Source organism: Macaca thibetana, chromosome 20 (assembly GCF_024542745.1).
Source record: "Macaca thibetana thibetana isolate TM-01 chromosome 20, ASM2454274v1, whole genome shotgun sequence".
Taxonomy (NCBI): domain Eukaryota; kingdom Metazoa; phylum Chordata; class Mammalia; order Primates; family Cercopithecidae; genus Macaca; species Macaca thibetana.
In genome coordinates, this window is record NC_065597.1 from 66,800,060 (window position 1) to 66,816,807 (window position 16,748).

The following is a 16,748-nucleotide window of genomic DNA, read 5'->3' on the forward strand; positions in this document are numbered from 1 at the left end:
AGTTTTCTGAGGATCCCGACTTTTTTTTTTTTTTTTTTGAGACGGAGTCTCGCTCTGTCGCCCAGGCTGGAGTGCGGTGGCGCGATCTCGGCTCACTGCAAGCTCCGCCTCCCGGGTTCACGCCATTCTCCTGCCTCAGCCTCCCGAGTAGCTGGGACTACAGGCGCCCACAACCGCCCCCGGCTAATTTTTTGTATTTTTAGTAGAGACGGGGTTTCACCGTGGTCTCGATCTCCTGACCTTGTGATCCGCCCGCCTCGGCCTTCCAAAGTGCTGGGATTACAGGCGTGAGCCACCGCGCCCGGCAAGGATCCTGACTTTAGAATGAGGAGTGTGTTCTCTAGGGTTGTGGCCCCTAGAGAACACACTGGGCATCTGATAGAGCAGTGAGCATGGTGCGTGACCAGGTGGCCAGCCCCCGCTTGGATGGAGGGAAATGAACTGTTCCTGGCTGCTGGTCTGGCTGGTCTGTTGGATCTGCAGTGTCCTCGTGGATCCAGTGATCCAGGGTCTGTTATGTCATCTTATAACCTTGACTCATTGACTCAACTGATTTATAATTAAAAATTTCAGGCCAGTGTGTGCTTACAAAGCCTGCCAGTGTATACTTCATGATGCCCGTGTACCCATTTTGTAGTCAGCTTCAAATGTACTCTTCTGCTAGGTCTGTCCAGTTGGACTGAGAAACTGAGGTATAGATCAGAAAGTTGGTTTTTTTTTTTTTTTTTTTTTTTTTTGAGATGGAGCCTTGCTCTGTTCCCCAGGCTAGAGTGCAGTTGTGCGATCTCGACTCACTGCAACCTCCGCCTCCTGGGTTCAAGCAATTCTTCTACCTCAGCCTCCCGAGCTGCAGGGATACAGGCACCCGCCACTATGCCCAACTAATTTTTGTAGTTTTAGTAGAGATGGGGTTTCACCATATTGGCCAGGCTGGTCTCGAACCCCTGACCTTGTGATCCACTTGCCTCAGCCTCCCAAAGTGCTGGGATTACAGGTGTGAGCCACTGCGCTTGGCCAGAAAGTTATTTTTTAATGAGAACTTTGGCAGCTTGGTGTGGTTAAGAAATATTCTGGTCTACTCACAAGAATTATTATTTTCTATTCTGGACGTTTTAGGGTCTGGTTGAGCAATATGTATGTGAGTCAAAGCCTCAGTGGACAGCGGTGGAGACAGAATCCTTTTATCTTTCAGGCTGTATTAAAAACAGGCCCTTCCCCACTGTGGAGTGGGTTCCTGAGGTCTGTGTTTGTCTTTCCTAAGATAGCCCTGTCTTAAACAAACGAGCAGCTCATGTACATCCAAGAATCTTGGCATACGGGTGTGTCTTGTTATGGCCCCCAATTCCTCCAGGTCTCTTGCTAGCTACGGGGCAGGTGGGTTTCCAGCCAGAAGGAAAGTCTGCATTGGAAATAGAGCTGTGAGTCAGACGTGCATTGAGGGACCCTGACCACCTGGCTGTGGGTGAGATCGGCAAAGCCTGATTTTACTGAGGAACAAAGAGCTGGCCAAGATGGAGCAGAGACAGAGCGGGGCGAGAGCTGTAGAGTCTGATGTCCCCAGAGAAGGCTTGTTGAGAAGTTGGGGTGTCCTGTCCCACAGAGGCTGGCAGTCAGCTGGGGAAGGGCCTTGCTGACACTGGATCAGAACTTTCTTAGAAGTGGGATTGAGCCATAAGCACTAAGGGCGTGCCCTGTGATACATGGGTTCTTATGCAAACATCAAAGAGCCCAAGGAAAGGAAGCTTATAATCCTGCCAACCCATCACTGGGTTCATTGCTACTGGTTCTGTTGGGGCGTTTCATAAGCATACCTAATCTTGCGTAATTATAACCAGAGTTTTCTGCTTTTCCATTTAACGATTTTTCTGTGGATCTCCATAATTTGCACAGTGTTTAATGACTGTATAATTCAGCAGCAAATGACTGTCTAAATTTCCTTAACCATTTCTTCCCCCATTGCTGGATATCAAGTTAGAATACAATCCAAGGTAAGAGAATCTCACAGTCATGCTGGTGCAGCATTATTTTAACGAACAAAGAGACCCATAAACAGACCTAAAGAAAACATTTCAAAGATGCCCTAAATGGACATCTAAACTTCCCTGCCTTTGTCTCCAGAGTCCCCAAACATGTTCCAATCTTGCTGAGCCGCTGTTGATTTCATTGCTTCCAGGAGTAAGTAGAGGCTAACTACATTTGCATTTCTTTTTCAATGTTCAGGAAGCCGAGAAAGGTGTGAAATTCCTAACATTGCCACCAGTGTTACATCTACAACTGATGAGATTTATGTATGACCCTCAGACGGACCAAAATATCAAGATCAATGATAGGTAATCTGTAGTGGAATGTAAAGTTAAGATTTCATCATTGCGCTGGTCTAGGGGGTTAGTCTCAGTGCTTTCCTCAGTCTTTGTATTTTCAGTCCCACGTCTGATTTATTTAGATTTCCCTTCTACCTCTGTGTCCCAAGAGCAGCAGTGTTAAAGGAATTTATGTCAAGTTTCAGAGGCCGCCTCTGCTGAGTCTGTTTCCCCTCTCAAGATGCTTTGCCCAGTCCCAGCTCTGCTGTCTGCTGTGGCTGATTTAAGTCCACAAGGATGGGGCTGTTTCTGCTTCACAGATCTTGCATTCACAGGATTTCTAAAAAATTTAATTTTGACCAATTGTAAATGTTATTTCACAGGGACTTTTAGTGTATTTGTTTAAATAGGATTTTCCAATATTTTGTTGTCTCTCAGTTGGCGTCAACTTCTAGAATGTGCTAGAGTTTTCAGGAATGCTAAAGTAGTTGTTTGTATGCCAATTACAAGTAGTTATTTTATTTTTATTTTTTTTATTTTTTGAGACGGAGTCTCGCTCTGTCGCCCAGACTGGAGTGCAGTGGCCAGATCTCAGCTCACTGCAAGCTCCGCCTCCCGGATTCACACCATTCTTCTCCCTCAGCCTCCCGAGTAGCTGGGACTACAGGCGCCTGCCACCTCGCCTGGCTAGTTTTTTGTATTTTTTAGTAGAGACGGAGTTTCACCTTGTTAGCCAGGATGGTCTCGATCTCCTGACTTCGTGATCCGCCTGTCTTGGCCTCCCAAAGTGCTGGGATTACAGGCTTCAGCCACCGCGCCCGGCCCTATTTTTATTTATTTTGTTATGTTTTTGAGATGGAGTCTTGCTGTGTTGCCCAGGCTGGAGTGCAGTGGCACTATCGTGGCTCACTGCAGCCTTGAACTGCTGGGCTCAAGCGATCCTTGTGCCTCAGCCTTCCAAGTACCTGGCTAATTTTTGTATTTTAATAGAGTGAGGGTTTCACCATGCCGGCCAGGCTGGTCTCAAGTGATCTGCTGGCCTCAGCCTCCCAAAAGTGCTGGGATTACTGGCATGAAACACCACCCCCAGCCACAAGTAGTTTTTAGATTGTTAAAATACCAGGTGCAGGAGTGACAGTGTGCACTACCTTGTCTGATAGAGGATACAGTAGTTTTATCCTGAGTAGGTTGAGCACCAGCTTTGTATGGAATGTAGATTGGTCATTCAGCTTTCAGGTTTGATGGAGAGTATAATCAAATCATGTTACTTGCCACCAGCTGAGCCTTTCGTCACCCATTCAGTCTTTATATAGGTCAGAAGCTATCTCAGCCAGAACTCACAAACTGGCAGCCTTCAGACCAATTCCCACCTGTTGGTATGTTTCTTTAGGTCCTTACTTTGTTTTTGTTTTTATTGGAGCCAGTGGCAAACATTTTTTAAATTGTGAGATTTTACATATGCTAAGATTTTGGCATCGTTTAGGAATCCGAAGGTTTGGCAACTTGAGGCCACCATTCCTGAAGGCTGCAGGGGCTGTGAACTGAGTGCTGGCTGCTTCACAGGCGGGGCGAATGCTGTGCTTGGGACCAGCCCCCACCCGTGGAACTTGCCTTCCTGCCTCTTAATTTTGCAACCCTGATGGTGAAATTTGGTCAAGTAAATCAAAATTTGTAGAGCCAGTTAAAACTTTGTCGAATTCAGGATGTCTGTAGAATATTAAAACTAAGTCGATATTCAGAGTGGGAAATATTTTTACATGTCTTTCTGAATTTGATTTTTCATGTTTCTCAGTTTGCAGATATCCTTAGTAGTCTTAACCTCTCGACCCTCAGAATCATTTCTTGATATATTTGGAATTACTCCAGCCTAAATTATTCGTAGTGTGTATTTATTATGTTGACTAGGAATAATTATTTCCATCAAGTAGACATTACGTTATGTAGTTCATAGGCCTTCCCAAGGCAGTTCATGCTTATCACATTAAAGATGAGCCAGTACATTAAATGGCCTTACTTACTGTAAAGTGTGATTTTTTTGTGTGTAAATTAATACTGAATTTCTTTTAAAATGTTTTCTAATAGGTTTGAATTCCCAGAGCAGTTACCACTTGATGAATTTTTGCAAAAAACAGATCCTAAGGACCCTGCAAATTATATTCTTCATGCAGTCCTGGTTCATAGTGGAGATAATCATGGTGGACATTATGTGGTTTATCTAAACCCTAAAGGGGATGGCAAAGTAAGTGCTGGGACCCAGGACTGAATGCGAGCTCATCAGAAAGTTAACACAGACGCTCTGCTTCAGCCTGTTTTGGTTCCTACTTGGGACCTTGTCAGGGACCCCTAATTGATCTGTGTATTCTCTGGCTACTACGTGCTGTTGTCCCATCCATTTAATTGCTGAGATTTGAAGGGAAATAGTAAATTAGCATTTGTGCTTCTCTTCGTTAGTAATCAATGTTGGAACCTACAGAATCCCTTATATCTCATGTGAGACACTTACATTTTCTTCTGAATGCTTGTGGGATAATTACCCATGCCATGGGCCCAGTCGGAGAGGCCGGCTGGTTGCATGTCCCTCTGCATGCCCCCTGGTCCTCACTTGTTTCCTGTCATGGGGATCTCATGCAGTCTTCACCACCACCCTTGGGAGCGTAGAGGGCGCCATACTCATTTGGCAGATGAGGATCTTGGAATCTACCTCCAAGACCACAGGGCCAGCACCCAGCTCCTGCCAAGGAGATTTGATGGAGGGACCCCACAGCATGAGAAAACAGTGAAGAGTACCTGTAACAGTAGCGCTCGCCACTATTTAATACGGCTCCATCCACAAGGTAGATGGGAAGATAACTGTTAGAGACATGCCATGTTGACTTCAGTCTGGCCCTTAACTTGATTCCATAAAATGCCATGGGATAGGATAAAACAACCCATTTAATTTTATAACTAAAGGATAAAATTTGAACTCTCATTTGGTGTGCTCAGTATGGCCTTTTTAATTCTGTAAAGAGTTGGTAATGTCAGTAGATTGAACCTAAGTGGAAAACGGGCTATTTGAGTAGATTAGAAAAATTGCCATTGGGCGAACGGTAGTAATGCCCACAGAATGTTGAATGGGGATGGCAAAGGTCCTAGTGAATTGTATGAGTGGATGCCTGAGGCTCTGCCTGCCCAGCACACCATCAAGTTGTGTGCCTGTGTATGTATACACATGTATATTTTTTCAACTGGGGCATACCTAGAAGTTCACACATTTTAGAACAACGCTGCTGTCTATCTAGTGTTGGGTGCTTGTCACAGTGCTTGATCGCTGCTGATGTGTGTTGCTTTCCTTGCAGTGGTGTAAATTTGATGACGACGTCGTGTCAAGGTGCACTAAAGAGGAAGCAATTGAGCACAATTATGGGGGTCACGATGACGACCTGTCTGTTCGACACTGCACTAATGCTTACATGTTAGTCTATATCAGGGAATCAAAACTGAGTGAGTAGCCTTCACTTTTGTTCTGTCCTTTACTGTGGTGGACTTGACATTTGTACCATGAATTCACAGTATCCTTTTTTGTCCAGACATGTTTTATGCTTATTCCACTATATTTACAACAGCCCAGAAACAAGCAGGGTTGGGCTTGTGCAGACTCATGGTACCAAGTAATTTCACGTTAATAGATTATTTTATTTTATTTTGAGACGAAGTCTCACTCTGTCGCCCAGGCTGGAGTGCAGTGGCGCAATCTCGGCTCACTGCAAGCTCCACCTCCTGGATTCACGCCATTCTCCTGCCTCATCCTCCTGAGTAGCTGGAACTACAGGGCCCGTCACCATGCCCGGCTAATTTTTTGTATTTTTTTTTTTAGTAGAGATGGGGTTTCACCATGTTAGCCAGGATGGTCTTGATCTCCTGACCTCGTGATCCGCCTGCCTTGGCCTCCCAAAGTGCTGGGATTACAGGAATGAGCCACCAAGCCTGGCCTAATAGATTATCTTATTAATGATGACCTAGAATCAGGAGCTTCTAAGGAGGCGAAAGTCCATCTGCAGAGGTCAAAGAGGATGCCTTTGTCCTGCAGGTGAAGTTTTACAGGCGGTCACCGACCATGATATTCCTCAGCAGTTGGTGGAGCGATTACAAGAAGAGAAAAGGATCGAGGCTCAGAAGCGGAAGGAACGACAGGAAGCCCATCTCTATATGCAAGTGCAGGTCAGCCCCCACCGTTCTGGGACTCCTGGGTCACCATGAAGCAGGGCACCCATCTCTGTACGCACGTGCAGGTCAGCCCCCGCCCCTCTGGGACCATTGGGTCACCCACCGCACCGCAGGGCAACTGCCCAGAGAGAAGCTGCTCCACGTGCTCTCCTGAGCTTGGTCTCAGTCCCAGAGTAGTTCCTGATACACAAACCAGGACTTTTGTGCCCTGAGCTGCTCTGGGCAGCTGCCTGAGCATTTGTAACACCTGGCCCTGTTGGTGGCGGGCAGGGCTGGTTCAGGAGTAAAGACTTGGGTGTCAGAAGTCAGGTCACCAGGCAGAGCAGCGATCAAGTGCACGTCAGGGTGTGTGTTGATTCAGAAAGTACTGTAGGGGTTGGAGAAGGGAGGAGGTCATCTCACAGTTGGCTATGTAGCTAGGTCCAATTTATAGGTGAGTTAAGTTATTGCAGTGAAACACAGCCTCCTTTTCTTTTTTCTTTTCTTTTTTTTTTTTGAGACAGAGTTTCACTCTTGTTGCCCAGGCTGGAATGCAGTGGCATGATCTCTGCTCACCTCAACCTCTGCCTCAGCCTTCCGAGTAGCTGGGATTACAGGCATGTGCCACTACACCCAGCTAATTTTGTATTTTTGGTAGAGACAGGGTTTCTCCATGTAGGTCAGGCTGGTCTTGGAACTCCTGACCTCAGGTGATCCACCTGCCTCACCCTCCCAGAGTGCTGGGATTACAGGCGTGAGCCACCGTGCCCAGCCCACAGCCTCCTATTTCTAAATAAATAGGTTTACATTTTGGTCATTTTATGCTGTTTTTCTTCATTGGTCTTCTGAAGAAGTTTCTTTGGAACAAAAAATGAGTTTTCAGCATTTTAATGTTTAAATGTGTTCAGTGTGGACTCATTTTTTGTCAGTTGTCAAGTCTTTTCTGTGTTTTCATACAAATTTTCAGATAGTCGCAGAGGACCAGTTTTGTGGCCACCAAGGAAATGACATGTACGATGAAGAAAAAGTGAAATACACTGTGTTCAAAGTGTTGAAGAACTCCTCGCTTGCCGAGTTTGTTCAGAGCCTCTCTCAGACCATGGTGCGTGCCGGTCTTATGGATGTCCCCACCCTGGTTCCCAAGGTCCACCTTCCTTCCCTGTCACTAGAAAAGACTAACTGCCTTTGGGGGTGGGTGCTGGGTCCAGCTACTGTCTGACAGTGAGGGGTGTGACCCAGGAATGTTTCCTGCCTGAGAAAGTGCAAGAAAACCACTGACCCCCTGACTACAGCTCTGGGGTACCCACAGGATTTCGCAGACATGTTTCCACCGCTTTTCCTCGTTCTCCACTCCACTCCCTGCACCCCCATCCCCTCTTTATTTTTGTAAAATGGGCATTCGATCCTGAAGGATAAGTCACAGTTGTCCAAATCAACCGGGAAAGAATTAGAATTCTTTTTCTTACAATCGCAGTCTTTTTTCTTTCTTTCTTTCTTTTTTTTTTTTTTTCCCGAGACAGAGTTTCACTCTTGTTACCCAGTGGCGCGATCTCGACTCACTGCAACTCCGCCTTTTGGTTTCAAGCAATTATCCTGCCTCAGCCTCCCGAGTAGCTGGGATTACAGGCACCCGCCACCACGCCTAGCTAATTTTTATATTTTTAGTGGAGATGGGATTTCACCATCTTGGCCAGGCTGGTCTTGAGCTCCTGACCTCGTGATCCACCCGTCTCAGCCTCCCAAAGTGCTGGGATTACAGGCGTGAACCACAGCACCTGGCCTACAATCACAATCTTAACATTAACATTTTGACTATATATGTATGTGTATGTGTATATATGTATATGTATATACATATGTGTGTGTAATACAGAGGACTAAAATATGAGTGTGTTTTTATCTTAATCTATTCTTAATATTTTTTCAGGGATTTCCACAAGATCAAATTCGATTGTGGCCCATGCAAGCAAGGAGTAATGGAACAAAACGGCCAGCAATGTTAGATAATGAAGCCGACGGCAATAAAACAGTAAATATTGTTAATAGCGTATCTGGTTTGGAACCATGCAGGAGGTGTTAGTCCTCTGCACTTAGTGCAGCTTGTTTCCCTTTTGGTCCACTTAACTAGAATTGGACGTTTTCTTCAGTACTTGACTGTAGTTTTTCGCTCTGTCACCTAAGCCATTAGACTCTTCTAAAATCAGCGTCTCTTTTGGAAATAGATGATTGAGCTCAGTGATAATGAAAACCCTTGGACAATATTCCTGGAAACAGTTGATCCCGAGCTGGCTGCTAGTGGAGCGACCTTACCCAAGTTTGATAAAGATCGTAAGTGCCCACGAGACGCCTGCCTGCACTTAGAGCAGTAGCGTTGGATTCCTGGATTGTTGTTCTAAACACACAGGGTTAAGCCTTCTTCCCTTGCAGAAAGATCTGTTGATCAATTCCACAAATGCTCACTTGACTTCCTGATGAAGTCAAATAAGACTGACTTGGCTGCAAGTTTCCTGTGAGGCCCGGAGACAGTAGCAGCCATGTGGGGCCGTCCTGTTCTGTCTTCAGTCTCAGCTGCTGTGCTGTGCTAATCGCGTTGGTCAGATCCTAAAGAGCAGGGTTGCAAACGTCTGTCAGGGGCCAGATAGGCAATATCTCAGGCGTTTCAGGCCTTTCTGTCTGTACTAAGGCGGCCACAAAGAATATGTAAATGAACGGGCTGGCTGTCTTCCAGTACAACTTTATCGACAAAACAGGTGGATCGGAATTTGCTGACCCTTGCTATAAAATGACACTTTTATTGCTGTGAGTGGTCACTTCTGGCAAAGACACAAGACCATGCGCAATCTTCCCGTGGCAACGCTCTTCCAGCCAGTCAGTGCCAGGTCTCAGAACTAGGAATTCTAAGTTTGCTGCACTCAATACCGTCTTGACTGTCTAAATGTAGTGGGTTTCCATGGGTCTGATGTTCGGAAACTCTGCGGTCATAGCCTCAGCTTCGTGACTAAGCCACATCTGAAGTAACTTTTAGGTACCTTAAGCTGTCATTTCACTTGTCACTGAGCTATTCAGCTTACTGGTTTTTTTGTTTTTGTTTTTTTTTTGTTTGTTTTTTTGTTTTTTAAGCATTGTACTGAGTGTTTGGATCTTAACAAAACTTGTTTATTAACCTTGTAGATGATGTAATGTTATTTTTGAAGATGTATGATCCCAAAACGCGGAGCTTGAATTACTGTGGGCATATCTACACACCAATATCCTGTAAAATACGTAAGTCCTTTGTGCACTTACCTTCGGAGTAGAGTTTGCTCAGTACATTACAGCTACACATTTACAATATCTTCTTTCTCCTAGGTGACTTGCTCCCAGTTATGTGTGACAGAGCAGGATTTATTCAAGATACTAGCCTTATCCTCTATGAGGTTTGGATGGTTTATTTTTCCATAATTAGTATATTCTTAGTAGTTTGTGGAGGATTTTGTTTGTTCTTTTTACCCCGAATTTGTTACTCTGTTAGGTCTACCAACTAACTCAGGGCCTCAGATGATCTTGAGAATGACATATTTAGATTTGTGATTTGTTTTTTTTTTTTTAATTTATTTTTTATTTTTTATTTTTTTAGAATCAGTTTTACATATTTGTGGATTTATTTATTTAGCTTTTTCCGTTAACATTTTAACTTAAAACGTGAATAGAATTGGGTGTACAGAAAATACTTAAGTACATGGAAGACTATCTGGCCATATTAAACATTAGACAAACTTTGCAATGTAACAATTTTATATCTTTCACTGTAGGAAGTTAAACCGAATTTAACAGAGAGAATTCAGGACTATGACGTGTCTCTTGATAAAGCCCTTGATGAACTAATGGATGGTGACATCATAGTATTTCAGAAGTATGTACTTTGTGAAGGATTGTATCACTTTCTACTAATTTCAGGATTTTTTTAAGTTGTAGAACCAAGAAACATTTGTACCTAGATCCTGAGCCACGTTTTTGTTTTTGTTTTTTTAATGTAGCTCTGTTGACAGGCTTTCTCTGGGTTTTGAAATTAGGTGTGGTGAACATTTTCATTTCATAAAGCTCTTCTCAATTCCTTAAAATGTCTCAAGTGCACGTGGCAACTGTTAGCAGGGTGGGAACAATTGCTTCCTTCCCCTAAGATTTATGAAATCAAAACTCCTTAGAATGTACCTACTTGGGTAATTCATTTCAGTTTGTCTTCATGTAAACCAACCAGTCTTTGGTCTTAGACACTCAGTGTTTGAAAGCGGCTCGATGGCACATGAAAGCCCTGATTTGCTGACTCACGGTCAGTGACTGGGCTCCACCACCTGTCAGGTCTGTGGGCAAGACACTGCGTCCAAGTCTGCTCCTGTAGAGGAGGCGCAGGTGCTGTTACCTAAGGGGGTTTTGTTTTGTAGTGGGATGAGAATGTAAAGCCACCACGTTGTGCCTGGCTCAGTGCATCCCCTTGCATACTTGTCTCGCTTACAAAGGGGAACCTGAATTTATCTTGCAAGAGAGCCTGTTGGTGTCACTGTTGTGTAAAAGATGATGCCATTTTTACCAGCTACCCCCTGCCATGGTCTTTGATTCAGACTGCAAACTTTCTCCCCCCACCAGGGATGACCCTGAAAATGATAACAGTGAATTACCCACCGCAAAGGAATATTTCCGAGATCTCTACCACCGCGTTGATGTCATTTTCTGTGATAAAACAATCCCTAATGATCCTGGATTTGTGGTTACGTTATCAAATAGAATGAATTATTTTCAGGTATTTAATAAATGCTCCTTTCCTCTTCAGATCCCACTCCAGAAAGACAAATTTCTTTCTTAAAATGCTTGTCGAAGAAGCTATCTCATGGTTTTGGTTCAGGAGGGGCTATGCCTGAGGAAATCTCCCACTGAAGTGGATTCAGGCTGATACTGCCATGGGAGCTAGAATAATTGCCATCAGAAAAGAACCTGTAGAGCTCACCATTAAAAGTGAAAACTTTTCAAAGTTATCTTCATCAGATATGCTATTCCCATGGTGATACATTAAGGAATAATACAGTTTATTCCTGTTTAATAAATTCCTACGGAATTTAAATTCAGGCTGCTCATAGCACGTTTTACATAATTAATCATGAAGTTTATGACCAGGTTTCAATTTTTTCCCCAAAATATGAACCTTCCTTTCTGTGTCTCAGGTTGCAAAGACAGTTGCACAGAGGCTCAACACAGATCCAATGTTGCTCCAGTTTTTCAAGTCACAAGGGTAAGTCATATGCACGGACACTTGCTAGGTGTTGACTGCATGCTTTCCACAGTTCATTGAAACATCTTGGAACTAATAGTTAGCTCGCCATTTCACCCGACATGCCATTTCTTGCTTAGTTTCAGAATTGTCACCACTCACATCTTGACCACATTACTCTGAGATGTTAAAATAATTGACAGCCTCATCCAAAGCCAGACTGACTTTAGATACATCCTCAGTGCATCTCTCATGTGTCCAGCTGGTCAGTCCTGCCAGGCTGCTGGGTCTTTTGTCACTAAGGCAGAGAGCATTCAAGTGTGACAGCGAGTGGGACTTAGTTCTCGGGAAACAGGAGTATTAAGTTAAACCCCATGCTAGGTCCAAATTTCAAGTCCAGATGTAAGGCCAGTGGTTTGCTTTTATGCTCACTCACAGATATTTGTTTGTAGGCAAATAAACAAGTCATTTATTTATATGCTGTTTTCTTGTGTAGTTATAGGGATGGCCCAGGTAATCCTCTTAGACATAATTATGAAGGTACTTTAAGAGATCTTCTACAATTCTTCAAGCCTAGACAACCTAAGAAACTTTACTATCAGCAGGTATGAGTCCAAATTAATGTAACTATGGGTAATAAAGAGAAGGCTTGGGTTTTTGGTGACGGTATCTGACGTGAATCTTTCTTTTCTTAATAGCTTAAGATGAAAATCACAGACTTTGAGAACAGGCGAAGTTTTAAATGTATATGGTTAAACAGCCAATTTAGGGAAGAGGTGAGTTTTTTTAATACTATAAATTTTAATTTTTATTGGAATTTGCTTATTGTTTCTACCTGTCCCCAGACGTTGAAAACTAAGACACCAAAGAAAAGCACTCTAAACAACAGCACATGAAAGGGGCTGGGGGCGACCTGGGCCAGTCTTTCCTGCCTCCTGGCAAGACCTCCTGAGGCCTTTGGGTACATCACACGTTAAGCTAAGGAACCATTTGTTCGGAAGCCAGCCCTTCCCTTCCAGGTCCCACTGTGATGCTTATGCATTGCCACTTGGCTGAGGGAGAGGATCCTTCTCCAGCTATTCCTGCCACGGCCTGGTCTCAGGGAGTCCAGCAGGCCTGTGAATGGAGTGGGCCTTGACTCCACTGTGCGCTTACTCCCCAAGCTGCTAGTGTAGACAGCTCCAGTGTCACATGCTTACTCCAAACAGAAGACACACCCAGCCACATTTTAGGTGGTTCTTTTTTGAGACAGGGTCTCGCTCTGTCGCCCAGGCTGGAGTGCAGTGGCACCATCTCAGCCCACGACAGCCTAGACCTCCTGGGCTCAAGTGATCCTCCCACCTCAGCCCCCAAGTAGCTAGGATTACAGGTGTATGTCACCACGCCCAGCTCATTCATACGTGTGTGTGTGTATATATATATATATATTTTTTTTTTTTTAGAGATAGGGTCTCACTGTATTGTACAGACTGGTCTTGAGCTCCTGGGCTTAATTAAGCATCCTTCTGCCTAGGCCTCCCAGAGTGTTGGCATTACAGGCATTAGGTGGTTCTTCAGAAAAGTCTGTGTACCTATTTGGATGCCAGATCTCTCACCCTTTCTAGCTCTACAAATATAGAGGGAAAATTCGAGACATAAATAGCCTCACCTTTGTAGAACTGAGCTCCCTGAAGGCCCACAGTCTGCCTCTGGTCTTGTATCTGGACCAGCATTCCTTTCTCATTGTGCTGAGAATTGGGAAGGCCCTGGGTGACCCTTCAGGATCATTTCCTGAGAAGGTGTTCTGTAAATGACAGGCTTTTTGCATCAAGGCCACTTTTGTTAACCTCCTGTCAGTATTTGGTTGTTTCTAGGTTAGGGCCAGTGTTCTCACTGCGAGTGAATTCACAGATGAGGGAGTTGGGGTGGGAATGAGAGCAAGAACATGGGGGCCAGCTGGGGACAGTTGAGAACAATGATGCAACTTTCTCCTCTCTTCCTTTGTGGTAGCAGACTTTTTGCTTTCTTGAAAGCACTTATTTTATCTTTTCATTACTTAGGAAATAACACTATATCCAGACAAGCATGGGTGTGTCCGGGACCTGTTAGAAGAATGTAAAAAGGCCGTGGAGCTTGGGGAGAAAGCATCAGGGAAACTTAGGCAAGTATTTCTTGAGCCCAAATGTGGACGGTTAGTTAGGGGTGGCAGTAACGCTGACCTCTGCAGCCGCGTCGGTGGAAATCACCCAGCCAGAATCTATGCGCATCATTCCCAGACTCAGTGGGGTGTGCCTCAGGTTGCAAAGACAGTTGCACAGAAACTCAACACAGACCCAGTGTTGCTCCAGTTTTTCAAGTCTCAAGGGTAACCATCAAGGCGGTGTGGTGCAGAGGGTTATGCACGTTTCACAATTAAGCCATGTTTGTCCTTCTTCGCCTTGCATCTTCTGATAACATTAGCTGTAGTCAAAAGGCGTGATTCCCATAGAAAAGCCAAACAGAGGAACCGTATGATTCCATTGGAATGACGAACTGAAACTGGAAAGGGTGACTGTTGATTTTGTATTTGACAGATTGAATCACTTCTGATCCATCTAGCCAGCATTTGGGCTGTAGAAAGAAGCCCCTGAATTGATTGTTTATTTCAGAGAGAGGGGAATGATTCTCGCTACATTGACCTGTAGTCGCTTGGAGGACAAATGGCCTTTGGGGGCATTTGGTTCCCAAATTTTCTTTAGTTTTAATAAAACAGTTATTAAACAGTGAGACGCTAATCTGTTACCTAATAACAAGAGTAAGTGAGGAAAATGCCTCAATCAACTGAATGTGAATTCCTTGTGAGAAAGGTTTACACAAGTTTCGGAGGCCCAGTCTGTACATCTCTGCCCAAATGTGGCCACTTCCCCTGTGTCCAGCAAAGCCTTTTAATCTCGTGCTTCGAGGGGACCCCCTCTGCTTGCCTTGCCCCCAGTCTCTGTTTCTGATATTTCAGATCCTCTTAAAAAAAAAAAAAGACTGGGCGAGGTGGCTCACACTTGTAATCCCAGCACTTTGGGAGGCCGAGGTGAGCGGACCACGAGGTCAGGAGTTTGAGACCAGCCTGCCCAACATAGTGAAACCCTGTCTCTACTAAAAATACAAAAATCAGCTGGGTGTGGTGGCACACACCTATAGTCCTAGCTACTCGGGAGGCTGAGGTGGGAGAATCGCTTGAACCTAGGAGGCGGAGGTTGCAGTAAGCTGAGACCACGCTATTGCATTCCAGGCTGGGCGACAGAGTAAGACTGTCTCAAAAAAAAAAAAAAAAAAGCATATCATGGTAACTTTATTTCTTTCTAGAAAACCATTTTATTTTTATGCGAGTATACATACTTCATTTTGCCCCACTTTTTTTTCCTTCTCTGTTCAGGCTGCTAGAAATTGTAAGCTACAAAATCATCGGTGTCCATCAAGAAGATGAACTATTAGAATGTTTATCTCCTGCAACAAGTCGGACGTTTCGAATAGAGGTATCTGTCCCCGACACCATTGGCACCAAAGAGTATTCATGAGCCCCATCTGCTGCATGTTTAAATATCACAGCAAAGTGTGCAAGTAGCTTGGACTGTGTTTATATACCAGTAATTGAGGTATATGATTCCATGGGTGGACCTGCAGTGTTTTTGCAGAGAGATTAGTCCTCAGTTTGGGTTACTAACCCAATCCAGACAGAAACTGTGGATCACTTGGATTTAGAGCTGTTGACATTTCCACAGGGACTGGAATAATAACAGTATTTGGTGTCTTAAAATTCAGTTTTTTGGGGGAGGAGGAAGAAACTTGGATATCTTCTGGCTTAGGCTTCCATGAGCGCCCATCATTCTGGCTGGATCCAGGTGTGGCATTTTTAGCAAAAACAGGCTCTACCCTCCAGGCTAGAGTAGTGTGAGAATTGAGATATGGACACTTTGACCGCATCACTTGCACTTACAGAACTGTGTCTGTCGTCCATGTCCCCAGGAAATCCCTTTGGACCAGGTGGACATAGATAAAGAGAATGAGATGCTTGTCACAGTGGCGCATTTCCACAAAGAGGTCTTCGGAACGTTCGGAATCCCGTTTTTGCTGAGGATACACCAGGTATGATGTTGTGGTTGGCCAAGTGGCTCACATCAAAACCTGGAGCCTTTGAGTGGCTGCTGTTGCTGAATCTGCGCTCCTGTTGGGGCTGGGCATCGGTTTTGGCGGCTGCCACGTGACGTGGCCCGGGGGTGCCGGCAGTGACCGTGTGAGCACGTGTCCTTTGCCATTCCAGGGCGAGCATTTTCGAGAAGTGATGAAGCGAATCCAGAGCCTGCTGGACATCCAGGAGAAGGAGTTTGAGAAGGTGTGCAGCTGGGGCCTCCTGGGGGCTTGACGGGCCACAGGCTCAAGCCTTGCCTAGCATAGCGGCCTAGGCTTTTTTTTTTTTTTTTTGCCAGAGATGTGAGTTTTACTGATATACAGAAATAATGGAGGAGTTTTAATTTTTTTTCTTTTAGTTTAAATTTGCAATTGTAATGATGGGCCGACACCAGTACATAAATGAAGACGAGTATGAAGTAAATTTGAAAGACTTTGAGCCACAGCCCGGTAAGGGTTCTCCCCTCGGGGGCTGGTGTGGGTTTCAGGCTAAGAAGCAAGTGGTCTGGGGCTGGGAGGGGCAGCCCCAGGGGCAAGTGCCAGCTCTTCTCTCTCCACTGGGTGACCTGTGGAGCCAGGAGCAATATCATTCCATAACCTATGAGTTCTTAACAGATCCTTACATCCTTTGTCACCTGTGAGTTCTTCAAGGAGAGAAGCTTGGACGTGTGTTCAGGGTGATTGAAACTGAGGGTTGGTTGTGAGGACAGTGGCTCTGAGGTGCAGTCAGGGTGTGGGCCTCCTTAGCTCCAGGTGGGCGTGCAGTTCAGGTCCTGGCTTCCCCGCAAACTTACCCCTTGGGGAGCCACGGGGATGCATGCCTCACTGGCCACCACCCCGCTGAGGGGTTCCAGGGCTGCTCTGTGGCCTCACTTGCTTTT

General features: G+C 44.9%; 2 protein-coding genes across 4 annotated transcripts in view; both read left to right on the top strand.

Moving 5' to 3' along the window:
* The window catches only part of TMEM114 (transmembrane protein 114), a 996,508-nt gene that overhangs the window by 652,977 nt on the left and 326,783 nt on the right, over window positions 1-16,748 (top strand). The window lies entirely within an intron of this gene.
* The window catches only part of USP7 (ubiquitin specific peptidase 7), a 72,323-nt gene that overhangs the window by 54,585 nt on the left and 990 nt on the right, over window positions 1-16,748 (top strand). For all 3 annotated transcript variants that reach the window (XM_050774229.1, XM_050774230.1, XM_050774231.1), the window contains 19 exons: window positions 2,221-2,330; window positions 4,383-4,539; window positions 5,639-5,783; window positions 6,370-6,500; window positions 7,453-7,587; window positions 8,413-8,514; window positions 8,708-8,813; window positions 9,657-9,749; window positions 9,834-9,901; window positions 10,277-10,377; window positions 11,109-11,262; window positions 11,681-11,748; window positions 12,224-12,332; window positions 12,426-12,503; window positions 13,767-13,867; window positions 15,116-15,215; window positions 15,706-15,825; window positions 16,001-16,072; window positions 16,227-16,317. In XM_050774229.1, the coding sequence (XP_050630186.1) occupies window positions 2,221-2,330; window positions 4,383-4,539; window positions 5,639-5,783; window positions 6,370-6,500; window positions 7,453-7,587; window positions 8,413-8,514; window positions 8,708-8,813; window positions 9,657-9,749; window positions 9,834-9,901; window positions 10,277-10,377; window positions 11,109-11,262; window positions 11,681-11,748; window positions 12,224-12,332; window positions 12,426-12,503; window positions 13,767-13,867; window positions 15,116-15,215; window positions 15,706-15,825; window positions 16,001-16,072; window positions 16,227-16,317 (2,041 nt within the window). The remainder of the gene's footprint in view (window positions 1-2,220; window positions 2,331-4,382; window positions 4,540-5,638; window positions 5,784-6,369; window positions 6,501-7,452; window positions 7,588-8,412; window positions 8,515-8,707; window positions 8,814-9,656; window positions 9,750-9,833; window positions 9,902-10,276; window positions 10,378-11,108; window positions 11,263-11,680; window positions 11,749-12,223; window positions 12,333-12,425; window positions 12,504-13,766; window positions 13,868-15,115; window positions 15,216-15,705; window positions 15,826-16,000; window positions 16,073-16,226; window positions 16,318-16,748) is intronic.